Source organism: Patella vulgata, chromosome 5 (assembly GCF_932274485.2).
Source record: "Patella vulgata chromosome 5, xgPatVulg1.2, whole genome shotgun sequence".
NCBI classification, from domain to species: domain Eukaryota; kingdom Metazoa; phylum Mollusca; class Gastropoda; family Patellidae; genus Patella; species Patella vulgata.
The window spans coordinates 76,096,427-76,111,038 of NC_065883.2; the positions used below are offsets into that span (position 1 = coordinate 76,096,427).

A 14,612-nucleotide genomic window follows, 5' to 3' on the forward strand; every position below is an offset into this window, starting at 1 on the left:
ACCTACGACCCGGAAGTGAACTTACCGGAAGTTTACATTGGAATTCTAAAATGGCCACCAAGTAAACGACTTTACGGAAAAGTACTTTTATATTTAATTATTTTCTTGACAAATTATATCAAAATATGAAAAAGGAAAGACCTCTTTATGTAAGTAAACTATGTAGGATTTTTTGTATATCCTCAACCCCGCATGTGGTCGAGTAAAAAGTGTAAAATTTAATTTCAAGTCTTGATTGCCATGGAAATTATGTAAACAAATCGCTCATCATCCATCCAGTTACAGTTGTACAATCAGTTATACTAGACCCGGCTACTTTGGAAATGTTTAAATTTGTTTCAACTTTCAAATCATGCATGTAACTGTAAGCGACTTCAGACGAAATTAACAAAATTCAGAAATTTAATAGTAGATTAGCCTTATTAGTATTATTATTATTATTAATTAATTTCATTATTGAAAACTGCTCATACAACTCACATGGAATCCTAAAATGGCTATGAATCTGCCTCAAATTTTGCATACAATTAATCTAATAACAATGATCCAATCTTCAATCTTGTGGGTTTTCTCCAGGTCCTCCTGCATCCTCCCAATAAAGACCCATATTTGTGATAATTTAAGAATAAACAGTCCATGCTGTGTTGTAACATCCCGGGGGGTTGGATGGTCGATTGGTTAGCACGTGCACGCTGTATCATAAGGTCTGTCATTGAGTCAACTGGCGGGGTTTCGATTCCAAAGCTGTACGTGACAAGGAGTAGGGTCACCTGTCCAGCCTCGTGGGTTTTCTCCAGGTCTTCTGGTTTACTCCCATAGCTAAAGACCACACAAGCAAATTACTGAAATAAAACTGAACCATATGTTAGTCCCGAAATGACTATTTTGTGTTGAGTGGACGTTAAGGTAAACCACATTTCTCTCATTTTCCTAATCTAATGGAATGCATCTGGAGATATCGTGTTTATAAATCTCCCAAATCGATTTATCAATAATTTTAATAAATCAATTTTATATTTTAATCAAATCATTGATAATTTTAGCTTTAACTGAAGAGAATTAAGTGAAGGTCATTTGTGTAAAATAAAAGAGGTTGAAGAGATTACCGGTACACAGACAGCAAATTATGACAAAAAATATAAACAAACCTAACAAACCTACATCAGTACAGGAGAATATATCATCCACCACAGACAACCAGGATATACCAGAACTTGATACTTATATCATGGAGGATAATAATAATATACCTACTACATTTCAGGTTAGTAAAATCTGATTATAGAGCTGCAGTACTGGTACATGTATATATTATGGGAATTTTATTACCCATTCGCATATCAGTAAGAATTAATCTTAATATATACAACTGTAACTGGCAAAAGACATGTGAGATAGAAAATCAGTGAGATTAAGAAGGTATCGGTACTGTTCAAATCTGAAAAATAAATGACACAAAATTACAATCTGATCTGCATCTTATTAAAAAGTTAGAAATTGAAATAAGACCATGCCGTAGTGCCACTGCCCAGACAAAATTCCCTCCTTGTTGAATGTGTGGCATATGTCCACCTTTATAAGCCTGGTTGGTACAGAATAGGAAGAGATATATGTAAATTCCCTTACATTTCATTTGTTAGAAAATCAATGACAGCCTTCAACTATATTAATAATCAATAATTAATTTTTATATCTTTAGAGTGAAGATCTTGGCCTAGATTTAGATTTTGGAAACTCAGATGATTTTTATGTGTCATCCGAAGGAGAGTATGAATGGGAGAGTGAAGATGAGGACACATCCCTCCCCGTGTCCCTCCCTGTTATTCACGGTGGATTAAAACATAAAGAAATAAAAACGCTGAATGGTGATAATAATATCAGTTTAACAGCTAGTAAAGGAGCACTTGTTCCATTAGGTAAGAAGATACATACAAAATGGTTAATGTCATTCAACTGAAATGCCATAGAATTAGAATTTCAAAGTAGTTAACCTGAAAACACAAAAAAATATTGATTAGATTTATGGTTTTTATGAGGAAAAATGTCACATGATCTTGTATTACTGTCTGGGGGTTGGATGGCTGATTGGTTAGCGCATAAGGTCTGTCATTGAGTCAACTGGCGTGGTTTCAATTCCCTGATTGTATGAGTAGGATCACCTGTCCAACCTCGTGGTTTTTCTCCGGGTCATCCGGTTTCCTTCCACTACTATAGACCCCTACGCGCAAACGAATTATTGAAATAGAATTGAATCATGTGTTAGTATATATATATCTATTGTTAAGTCACTTAAATCACTAACATGTAGCACTTGTTGAGTATATTAGTACCACTTCCTTCAGACTATCAACTTCACTGTTTCATTCTGATTGTCAGATTAGAGTTGTTTGAAATCACGAATACTATTATATTTGTTTAAAGATATAGAAGATGATGATGATATTGGTAGTGATGAAGAGAGAGATTTATTAAGAGGAATAAAAGATGAAATAGAACTAAAAGTACGAGAGGAAATGAAGAGTGAACTGGAGGTGAGTTCTCACATTCTGATGTGGTCGTATTCAACCATTTTATATATATGCACTCCCATAATAAAACAATTATCCATTATTCATTAAAAAAAATTAATTCCACTATTGACAAATACATCAAAAATCATGTCCCAGGTATGAATTAACATAGTCTTCCACTTGTAACGTCACCAGAAGTCAACCTTACAATGTAATGTGGCAAGGCGACGTTTTTTCGCGCCAGTGCAGACGTCTCACGGGATTATTGCCCTGCCACATTACATTGCGAGGTTGACTTCTGGTGACAAGTGAAAGACTATTTTAATTAATACCTGGGATGTGATTTAACGATTTCCAATTGCATAATTCCCTGGGACGTGATTTTTGATGTATTTGTCAATGGTGGAAATACTATTTTTAATGGATAATGGATAATAATACTTAAGAGCATGGTAAGGGGAGCATCTACATGTATATGGGTGTGCATTTTTTATATATTCACCTTTTTTATTCGTACTTCATATGTAAATAATCGTAATCAAAATGAACCAATCAAATAAATGGCTCGCGAGAAATTAAAGGGTTTATCTAGTAGTTAAACACAGTAGATTAATTAACTGGGTGTTGATTTATACACTCATTTCTGGAAATTGAACTGCTTGTCTAAGAAGTAAACACTGTAGATAAGTGAACGGATCGTCCATTTCTAAACCCCTCTCAGAGGAATTAGGCAGTTTACCATTAAATTAAACCATATTACTAACTAAACCATTTTTGTAATTTTCAAATGATTTTTATCCATTATTTTCAAACGATGAAAGTAAACTATATGCATACTTTCTAGCGGTAAAAAACCTGTTTTAAACGATACCAGTCTTAAAGTGATTTCTTTTAAACATACATTATGCAAGAGCTAAATCTGCCTATTGCAGGTCTTTCTTTAGTCCTGAAATGTTATCTAAACTATTAATTGGACTATAATTAACTCTAGATGCCATCTTATGTGTCCGATTTTCATTGGATTTAAATTCAATCTGCTGTTCAACGCCTATTAATGGATAATCAAGACTTTGTTAATTATCGTGACAGTGACAGCAGTATTAATGACAATCGAGGCTACAGTGATTTTAAAATAAGGTTTTCTCAGCTTAGATGAAGCAATTTGACTGAAATTTTCAGCTTATTCCCTTTACATTATCTAGTTTTTAACTATTTTAGTGAGAACTTCCAGCACATTATCTAATTTTCCATAATGTATCTTTAATCTTTTAAACACTTTTTTATTCTTTATTCAGATGTATAAGGAGAAATTAAAAGCAATTGAAAATGGTAGAATTGATGATGGCAATGATGAAAAGAAAATTAATGGAGACGAAGACTTAGAGAACATGGATCCAAAAATAAAAGAAGCATTGATTAAAATGAGAAAACTTGACCGAATTTTAAATAAAAAGTTGAAACGTGAGAAAGAAGTGAAGAAAGATCGAATCTTGTTGGAGCGAAGAATGAGAGAAGAGATCGCTGGATTAAAGACTGTTGGTAAAGAACATCGTGAATCTAAAACTAACACCGATAAATATCTGGCATTGGCGTTACCACCAAGTCACAATGAAGGTAAAAACAATAAATTCCATATTAATTGTCATTTCTGAAGGTGTATTTCAAGACTCTTCTTTTCAGGGGGAGGGGGGGTTGGATGGCCGAATGGTTAGCATGTGCATGCTGTATCATAAGGCCTGTGCCTGTCATTGAGTCAAATGGCTAGGTTACGAATCCCCAGGTTGTACGTGACAAGGAGTAGGGTCGCCTGTCCAACTTCCTCGGTTTTCTCCAGGTCCTCCAGTTTCCTCCCACTACTAAAGACCCCTACGCGCAAGCGATTTATTGAAATAAAATTAAAGCATATGTTAGTCTCGAAATCACCTAGTTTGTGGAATGAATGTTAAACCCACCCTTCTCTAACTGAGCGACATTTCGGCTAAGCTTCTCTAACTGAGCGACGTTTCGGCTAGGCTTCTCTAACTGAGCGACGTTTCGGCTAGGCTTCTCTAACTGTGCGAAATTTTGGCTAGGCTTTTTCTAACTGAGCGATGTTTCAGCTAGGATTCTTTTGTCATTCTCAAGGAATGATAAAATATACATGTACATTGTACACAACAGTACTTGGTTAACGCTGACCAACCAGAGATACCCTTCTAATTACCTTGAAACCTAACTTAATTAAGGTAATGTACCTGTAATTATAAAAGTTTAATCTTAATAACAACATCCAATATGGCATGTAGACCACTAATTAACACAAATTGATTAATAAAACATAATGTATCTTTAATGGCCATATTTTCCTATTGTTTTATTTCAGGTGTTTTGTTAGACTCTCCGTCGGTTACCCCAGTTTTTCAAACACAAGTGGATGAAACAGATTTTAACGGGGGAGGCGGAAAAAAAAAAAAAGGAACTAAATCAACAGATGACCAAGGAAACGTCACGACGGATGAAAATGGCCGTCCACTCAATTCAGCAACAGAAGGCAAAAAGAAGAGGAAAAATAAGAAGGATTTTATTAAGAGAAATAAAGAGGTATGGAGAAAAAGGAAGGAGAACAATTTTGATTTTACACTCATTGATAATGAATTTCTAAGTAATTTTCATTTGTCAACGTGTCTAGTCCTTCAGATGAGACCACAATCTTGGGTACAGTGTACAAGTTGTGATATTTCTCGTGGCATTAGCAGTGACCTATGTACTATATCTCTTGGCAGTGGACGGTGTACTATTTCTCTCCACAGTGAATAGTGCACAATCCCTCACGGTGGCTCAGTGAGTATATCGCTGCCGTACTAACCAAGAGGTCTAGGGGTTGATCCCGGTGGGACCTAGAAAAAGGTACAGGACCAAGGGCAAGGAAAATCATCTAGTTGTTCAGATGGGACAAAAAAACAAAGTACTCATTGGCATACATGTAAAAGAACTCATGACAGTTGAAATTTGATAGTGGTTGGGTGGAAACGCAACTGTCCGATCAAAGTTTTCCTCATAGTACACAGCATGGCTCTTGTCTGTCTTCATTAGCCCAGTAGGTGCAGAAAACTAGGAAGTTAAACCCTGTTTCATTTATTTTGTGGGAACCACGGTAGCCCAGTGAGTAGGAGAGAGAGAGAGGGTTTAAGGTCAACTCGACACAAACTAGGTCATTTTGGGACTAACATATGGTTTAATTTTATTTCAATAATTTGCTTGCGCGTAGGGGTCTTTAGCAGTGGGAGGAAACTGGAGGACCCGGAAAAAACCCACGAGGTTGGACAGGCGCCCCTACTCCTTGTCACGTACAACCGGGGATTCGAAACCACGCCAGTTGACTCAATGACAGGCCTTATGATACAGCACACGTGCTAACCATTCGGCCATCCAACCTCCCCAGTGAGTAGGACGTTGACTCGCAAACCCTAACCTAGAAGTCCTATGTTCGATCCCTGTGTTGACCGAGAAATTTCATCAGGATTTTCTAGTGTTGCTCCCCCTTGTCAGTGTTGCAGACGGAGGGGCAACTTTATCGTTGTTCAGATGTGACGAATAAACTGAGTTCATGTGTACATATTGGCGTGCACGTAAACGAACCCATGGCAGTTGGAATTCGATATAAGAGTAGGCCGTACCGGCGCTGTCCGGGCAAAATTTCCCTCATAGCACACTGTATGGCATATGTCGTACTCATTAGCCCAGTTAGAACAGAACAATAGGATGTTAAAACCCTTTTTATTTATTTTGTAGTTGGCATCACAAGCTGAAGAGAGTATAGCTATGACAGATGAAGAAAAGAAACGTGTCAGTGGTTTATTAGATGATCTAGAATCGTTACCAGATGTTCCAGATGATATTTCTATGTTTATGGTTTGTAAACTTCTTAGTAACACAGCAGAATCTTTTTTTTTTAGTTGTCCAGTTTTGTCATTTTGGAGGATACTTTTAATTTGTCCAGTTATGTAATTTTAGAATGAAACTTAAAACGCTTTTGCCTGCATATACTGCAAACACCTTTTTTACTTTTCTAATACTTCAAAAAAAAGGTTCTAGAATTTAATTTGCAGAAAGAAAAAAGTGAATATTGCGAGCTCATTAAGCCGCATCGATGTCATACCTCTCAGTGATTGTAGCCACCTAGCGAATATTCACTGCTGATCAGTGTGACTTTAATCCCCTTTTGTTCAGTATTTAAGAATTACTATTTAATTTTGATATATGCCTATAGAAACATTGCATCTACAGCAGGGTAGAGTAGACCTATGAAAGCCAGTAATTAATGATATTCATCTGTATTTTTAGGCTGAGGAGAATCCGTTTCAGATAGCTGTTCGACCTGGTGAAGGTTTTTTACCTGATAATATAGAATTACGTTCGTTAGCTAATATTGACAGTCAATTAAAACATATCATGCCTTCTGACGACTATGAATCTTTGATGAGTTTTCCTAACAATAATTCACCACAGGTAAATAAATGAACACTAAATTCTATTTTATTTTTTGTTAATTAGAGAATCCTTAATTATTTCACGTTTAATAATAGGAACTAGAATCTATTTTCAATTACAATCGTGATAAATTAATATAATGTAGTTGGGTTTTTTTGTTTTATTTGTATTTTGGTTTTTGTTTCATGAAAGCCCCCTTGTCAGTGGTGCAGGACAGAGGGCCTGACAAGGACAGCTGTCTAGTCGTTCAGATGGGACGAAAAACCGAGGTCCCATGTATACATTGGCATGCACGTAAAAGATACATTGGCAGTTGGAATTCGATTTAAGAGTATGCCATAGTGCCGCTGCCCGAGCAATATTTTCTTCATAGCACACTGTATGGCGTATGCCCGTCTTCATTATCCATTTTATAAAAGCTTCACCATTATGCATTTTAATTTGAGATTATCGTCATTATCTCCCTTTTGAATAAGTGGCTTAACGACATTAAACCATTTACTGGGTTGGATGGAATAAAATATTTGGGCGACATTTCGAAGAGCATTCTCTCAACTTTTTTCTAACAAATACATTATATATATTATTGTTGTTGATTACAATTTTAACGTCTGATACATTGGTAATGGGGGTGGATGGCCGAATTGTTAGCATGTGTGCGCAGTATCATACAGAAATCTATATTTACTATAACTCTGCATGCTATTGAGGGAGGAGGGTTGGATGGCCGAATGGTTAACACGTGTGTGCTGTACTATACGGTCTGTCATTGAGTCAACTGACGTGGTTTCAATTCCCCGGTAGTATGTGACAAGGAGTAGGGTTGCCTGTCCAACCTCGTGGGTTTTCTCCGGGTCCTCCGGTTTCCTCCCACTGCTAAAGATGCCTACGCACTAGCGAATTATTGAAATAAAATTGAACCATGTGTTAGTCACGAAATGACCCAGTTTGTGTCAAGTGGGTGTTAAACTCTCTCTCTCTCTCTCTCTCTCTCTCTCTCTCTCTCTCTCTCTCTCTCTCACTCACTCTCATCGTTAATGATAATATGGCCATGTTGATTTTGATTATGATTATTTACATATGAAGCAGACGGTAATATATGTTTCGGGCGATAGACAAGAAATGACATCAATTCAGGAATTGTGCATGACAATATCAACAGAGTTCAAAACTTACACTATTAGGCTCACTTTCACTAAGTTGTGTATGAAACTTTTGGGGGTCACTGTGTAGATTTTTGGGGGTCACTATTTAGAATTTTTGGGGGTCACTCTGTAGATTTTTGAGGATCACTATTTAGATTTTGGGGGTCACTGTGTAGATATTTGGGGGTCACTATGTGGATATTTGTATGTCATATTTATTTGCATATTTGATAGCACATTGAATGTTTTCTACAGCACAAACTTTTCACAAGAGTGGGCGTGAAATCCGTTTTAGATTTCGAGAAATATGGTGAGCGGGCATTAGTTGAAACTAAAGAACAACGAGAAATGAAGGAAAAATTAAAGAAAATTGAAGAAGAATTGGCGTTGTTTAGTAACCCTCGAGAAATGCAGGTAAATAGTGACAGGTATAAAACAGGTGCTCTGATGGAAGGGGTATCATGGTGGGTAAGACGCTGGCTTGCTAGCCTGGAGGTCAGGTGTTCGATCCCTGCATCAGCCGAGAAGGTTCATCCAGATTTTCCGGCTCTGGTGGAAGGGGGATCACGGTGGGTAAGACACTGGCTCGCTAGCCTGGAGGTCGGGTGTTCGATCCCTGCATTGGCCGAGAAAGTTCATCCAGATTTTCTGGCGTGGTTTCCCCTTGTCATTGATGCAGGAAGGAGGGTCTGACAAGGACAGCTGTCTAGTCGTTCGGATGGGAAGAAAAACCGAGGTCCAGTGTACACATTGGCATGCACGTAAAAGATCCCTTGACACTTGGAATTCGATATAAGATTAGGCCGTAGTGCCGCTGTCAGGGCAAAATTTCCCTTATAGCACACTGTATGGCGTATGCCCGTCTTCATTAGCCCAGTTCGGAGCAGAACAGTAGGACGTTAAACCCCATTTCATTTCACGCTCTGCTGGAAACAAGTGGACGAAGTTGTGGACATACCATTACTTAGAGCCACGGTGACTCAGCACATAAGAGGCTCGCTCATTAGATGGGTTGTCTGTGGTTCGGTCCCGGTTTTAATCAAGAAGGGATTATCAAGCGTGGTTTTCCCTTGTCCGTAGCGCAGGACAGAAGGCCTGATAAGGAACAGTTTCTAGTCATGGTGGCGTGCACGTAAAAGAGCCCTCAACAATTTTTCATTATTAATGAACGTATGATTTTTCAAATGCAAATCTTCACTTAATGCAACCCGTTCCTTTCACACTATTTGCTGTTATAACTTTTGAAAGCATGGCATGGTCATCTTTGTAAGCTCACATCAAGGTCACCAAGTCGGTTTATTGCATATTAAATCTGTGTATATGATTTTTCATTGTTTACTCCCAAAATGTTGTTATCGAAAAATGGATGGTAATGGGAGCAGAACAGGTCAGGTTTTCCACTGTCCAGCTCTTTACATCGGGTCAAGTGACGTGGTTTAGATTCCCCGCTTGTACGTGACAAGAAGGAGGATCGCCTGTCCAACCTCGTGGGTTTTTTACGGGTTTCCAACCACTGCAAAAATTGAATCCTGTGTTAGTCCCGAAATGACCTAGTACGTGTCGAGTTGAGGTTAAATCCTATTTCTCTCTCTCTTTCTTTTCAAAATCAAATGACCTTGTATCCAGGCATGTTTGGTGGCCGTGAAATGTTGTTTTTTTTATCAATGTATATGCCCGGCAAGCATGGGCTTTGTCTACTACAATCGATGTAGTACCTGTCATTTCGCCCTGGCACAGATTAGTCGGTTTATGTTTTTATTGATATGAATATTTTGTTTCTTGTATATAGTTTGAAACACCGAGTTTATCTGGGGATCAGTTAAATGATTTATTAGAAGATTGTGCTAGATCAATGTCAAGGACATCATGTATGACAGAAAATGACTCGTTACCCGAGACTACTCCCAGGTTAGTACCAAAACAAATAGTCATTTCTATATCTAATAGTTCTTGCACGATATATCGTTGAATCGATGTATCACAATTCACCTTCTCACGATTCGTGTATTGCAATGCAAAATGCTAAATAGATTTTTCACGATTCTTTTTTTTTTTTTTTTTTGCTTCATTAAGTAACCTGTCACTCTTTTAGTCAAAATAAGAGAAACAATTTTGAGTAAAATCTTAACTTAAGTCTTATTTCATCGAGATCGACAAGACTAAAAATACCAATTATTCATTGTTTCTGTTGTTTGCTTGGTATATATTGACCTATCGTGACTGCAGTGGCAAAAACCAGCACATATATCCAAGTTTTCTGAATTTGTCAGGATATATTTAATCTATCTGGGTTTTTTTTCTTAAAGATACATTATGTTAAAGATACATTATGTTAAAGATACATTATGTTAAAGATACATTATGTTAAAGATACATTATGGGAGATTAGATAAAGAGCTGGCAATTCTTGCTACAATAGTTAAAAACTAGATATTGTAAAGGCAATTTGCTGAAAATTTCAGTCAAATTGATCCACTATGAACCAAGATTTTAGCGAATGAATAGTGGGGCTAGCCTCAATCATCATTACTAGGATAAAAAACATAGTCTCGATTACTCGATTTAATTATGAATGGAAGTCGAACAGTAAATCGGAACGTAATCCAATAAACATCGCAGCGATGCCATTGAGAGTTGATTATGGTCTAGATAAGTTAATTAATGTCTAATTAATAATGTAGATAACATGTCAGGCCTAAAGAAAGACCTGCAATAGGCAGATTTAGCTCTTGCATAATGTATGTTTAATGAATGATATTATTGTGTTTCCACAGATCAGTCCAATCATCATCTAGATCTAGTCTCTATGACAACCCACCTGTTCTTCCTCATGATGTCTTACAAAAATTACTAGCTGAAGCTTATTGTCCAATCAGTAGCAAGCTTTCATCTGTCGAAGAAGAAACTGATGAAGGTTAGTTCATTTATTTCTCTCTCTTTCGATATGTAGGTTCGGGGTATTTATAGAGCTGATTTTAAAAGGAAGTACTGTGTTGAGTTTCAGTCCATGAACTTAAAGAAAAGGTGTTCACAAAATTTTGAAAACATCATGCATTTATATTTTTTCGAAATTCCTGGGGGGCCGAGGTTATATAGAATCTCGCAGGTTTGAATCACGAAATGGAAAACCTTTGGGAATTTTAAAGACCAGTTTTCACGCATTATAAAAATGAAATGAAATGAAATGGGGTTTAACGTCCTACTGTTTTGCTCCAAACTGGGCTAATGAAGAAGGGCATACGCTATACAGTGTGCTATGAGGGGAATTTTGCCCGGACAGCGGCACTACAGCCTACTCTTATATCGAATTCCAACTGCCAAGGGATCTTTTATGTGCACGCCAATGTGTACACGGGACCTTGTTTTTTTCTCTCATCCAAATGACTAGACAGTTGTCCTTGTCAGGCCCTCTGTCCTGCATCACTGACAAGGGGGAACCACGCCGGAACATCTGGGTGAACGTTCTCGGTCAATGCAGGGATCAAACACCCGACCTCCAGGTTAGCGAGCCAGCGTCTTGCCCACTTAGCCACCGTGATCCCCCTCACTCATTATAGGCGGTGGCTATGGGGCTGAGACATTGACATACACATAAACAGTGTTTGGTCAATTGCAATTTAAAGATACTTTCCCAGAAAAGTATTTATTGGGTGTTTATTTTCAATAAAAGTATGGCAATTTTGGTATATATGGAAAGGAGAAACATCCATTATCAACAAATGTTATCAAACGAATCATTCTTAAAAAATGGATAATAAACATAAATTGATAATAATTGAGTTTTCATCTTTTTTATTTTCAGAAGAAGAAATGGGTCCAATATCTGCTGAAACGTGGAGAGTGGTTGCCGAGCAGAAAGTCGATGATGAAGCAATCAAAAACATAAACATCACACACAAGCATTCAACAAGCGACAGCCATCTCAGAAATTCACGATCTCGACAATCTAGTTTTGAAGAATATAATCAGAATATTTTCTCCTCTCAAAGTGAAACTTATAAACCAGAATACGAAAAGCGGCCATTTTTACCTGAAATCAGTAAAAGTCCATTTTTAATTTCACAAGGACTGAATAATGAAATTGTCCGTCCAACAAGCAGTGGTCGACATGGTTCTTCTGGTGATCCGGGCTCCATTCAAATTATACGGAACAGTTTACAAGACAATAATAATAGCAGTAGTATGACTATCGAGTCGTTCTCTGATTGTAACAGTGATGTAGGGGAGATAACTCCTGTACCACGACCACCATCTTGCGATAAGAGACCTTCATCCAATCAAAGCAGTCGTTCTGTTCGTACTTTAACTCCGAGTTCTTCAGAATCTTAAGTCGTTGAAATTCACGGTGTAATTTATATATATACCGGTATTTGGCTTTTAACGGTGATCTGTCGTCAACAGATACGAAATTATTGTATAGTAATGAGATTCCATATTTGGTGTTGACAGACTAGATCAGGCCCCAAGTTCACAAAGCATTCTCAGACTTAAATTAAGAATTTACTCAACTTTCAATCACTGTTCATGAGAAATATCTTTGATCCAGGAACATAAAACTTTGCACATATAGTTTCTTATTGATGTATTTGATACATTAAAACAATAAAAGTTTTATAAAGGGCTATATTTTAGTTAAAATAAGGCAAACAATTTTGAGTAAAATGTTAACTTAATTCTGAGAACGTTTTGTAAACTCGGGGCCAGGCCGTTTGGGGAGAAGATAAATCAGGCTCCTTGGAGGAGGTCATTTCATCTATCCGGAATTCGAGAGTTAGGGTTAACGTACTAAGCTATGTAATTGTTTTTTTTTGCAATCTGTTTAATGCCTACCATGTTTTTGCCAGTTAATTAAAATGCTATAGATACAGTAAACCTCACATAAGTCAGATTCATATAAGTTGGATCTTTGCTCAACTCGGATGAAGTCAATTGGCCCCTTAATCCTGCACGTTTTTTGTTATTAAATTTCTGTGCGTAAGTCGGATCTTCGCTCAACTCGGATCAGAATGTTTGGTCCATTTGATCTAATTCCGGCTTTTTTCCTTCGCCTAAGTCGGATCGGCAGTATGTTCAGAATGTCACTGTCAGTTTTGTCCCGATGGTATAAAACACGGTTAGGTATTCCATGCACAGAGCCCCAAAATACTTTCCTCTATCATTTTGACCCAAATCACCCTATTTGACGCGACGCAATAATATAATTTTCCTGGAAAATTCGAAACTCGCTGTCTGCTGTTCGAGACACTTTCCGGGAAAATTTTTAGGACATTTTTCAAAGATGGCGACAAAATGGAAGTTATCTACTCACACATACAAACAAAAGCTTGAAATGTGTCTTTGAATCAATTATTATCTGGCTCTTGCAGTTTATTTCTAATCGAGCTAAGATTGAATTTCGGTCTTCGGCTCACTCAGATCTTCACTTAACTCGGATAAAATTGGTCAGTCCACTTAGATCCAACTTATGCGAAGTTTACTGTATTGTCATCAATTGTTTGTGTACCCCTGTATAAACAAGATATGAAATAAATGTTTCATATTGTGCTTTAAAGTTTATTGTCGAGAAGATCTACACTTACACGTATTAATGTGAATATTCTATATGAGACCGACAGTTACAGTTTTCTAATGGTAAAGGGAAACATATTAGAGTTAACTCCATTGATGGGCATGTTTGCTTGGAATAGATGGAAGTCAATTCGTATGATTTCATGCAGTACCTAAAATAATAGATAACCAATAAAATGTTCGATTTACAAATAATCTCTATTTTACAGTCCCTAATTGTTGGGTTGCCGATTCGGGAAATCCTTACATATTTGTATGAGCTCCATTGGTGTTTCTACTTGCCACATACCAAAATTGCCATAATTTTATTGGAAATAATCACCTGATAAATACTTCTCTGGGATAGTATCTTTAAGTCTAATCACTAATTTCCAGAGATTCCACAGCATTACATATTTTTGTGTTTTCACTGAAGTAAAGTAAATGTGTATCTATAATTTATTGTAGTTTTATTGTGTAAATATCTGTGTATTTAAAGAAGAAAAAAAACCCAATGTGTTTATTTTAATCAAATTGAAATAAACAATATATAATTTAAAATTGTTTCACGTTTTAAATTTCTTGACGAAAATCATTCATGTTAAATCTGCTTCTTAGATGTAAACGATTTTTCTAACATTTTAGTGCAACTGAAAGATTTTCTGCTGATATTAGCCCCATTAGTCCCGGCAATGGTCTCTTGATCGCAATGCCCCAGTTTCAGATGTTCGTGTGGGCCGAGAAGGAACTTCTGGTCTTACTTGTCGGGGGTGTTGCCTGTGGGGACAACAAGGAAGAAGGTGTGCCTAGTTGTTTGGAAGGGATGAAAAACCCAAGATCGCCCTATGTACAGGTTTTCGTGCATGTAAAGGAATATTTAGAAGTTTGAATTCGACAAAGAGTACCCCAAACCTCTACTGTTGCAGAATGGACCTTATAA

At 37.0% G+C, this 14,612-nt stretch overlaps 1 protein-coding gene across 2 annotated transcripts; it reads left to right on the top strand.

Annotated features, from left to right (window-relative positions):
- The first annotated feature begins 8 nt into the window (after nt 1-8).
- LOC126820384 (fibrous sheath-interacting protein 1) lies at nt 9-14,180 on the top strand. Of its 2 annotated transcripts, none has more exons than XM_050548294.2 (12): nt 9-149; nt 1,044-1,264; nt 1,700-1,916; nt 2,422-2,531; nt 3,806-4,124; nt 4,873-5,090; nt 6,282-6,401; nt 6,834-6,998; nt 8,381-8,539; nt 9,915-10,033; nt 10,900-11,039; nt 11,928-14,180. In XM_050548294.2, exons 2-12 carry the CDS (start codon nt 1,127-1,129, stop codon nt 12,452-12,454), a joined length of 2,232 nt encoding a protein of 743 aa, XP_050404251.1. In that variant the 5' UTR covers nt 9-149; nt 1,044-1,126; the 3' UTR covers nt 12,455-14,180. The 2 variants fall into 2 exon arrangements, with proteins under 2 accessions (XP_050404251.1, XP_050404252.1); XM_050548295.2 differs by having other exon boundaries at nt 64-81.
- The last annotated feature ends 432 nt before the right edge of the window (nt 14,181-14,612 follow it).

Bases quoted from the DNA above. Each gene is read 5' to 3' on its own strand.
- LOC126820384 (XM_050548294.2), top strand. From the start codon at position 1,127: ATGACAAAAAATATAAACAAACCTAACAAACCTACATCAGTACAGGAG. The intron at 5,091-6,281 runs GTATGGAGAAAA...TTTATTTTGTAG, and splicing joins TTATTAAGAGAAATAAAGAG to TTGGCATCACAAGCTGAAGA. The intron at 6,402-6,833 runs GTTTGTAAACTT...CTGTATTTTTAG, and splicing joins ATGATATTTCTATGTTTATG to GCTGAGGAGAATCCGTTTCA.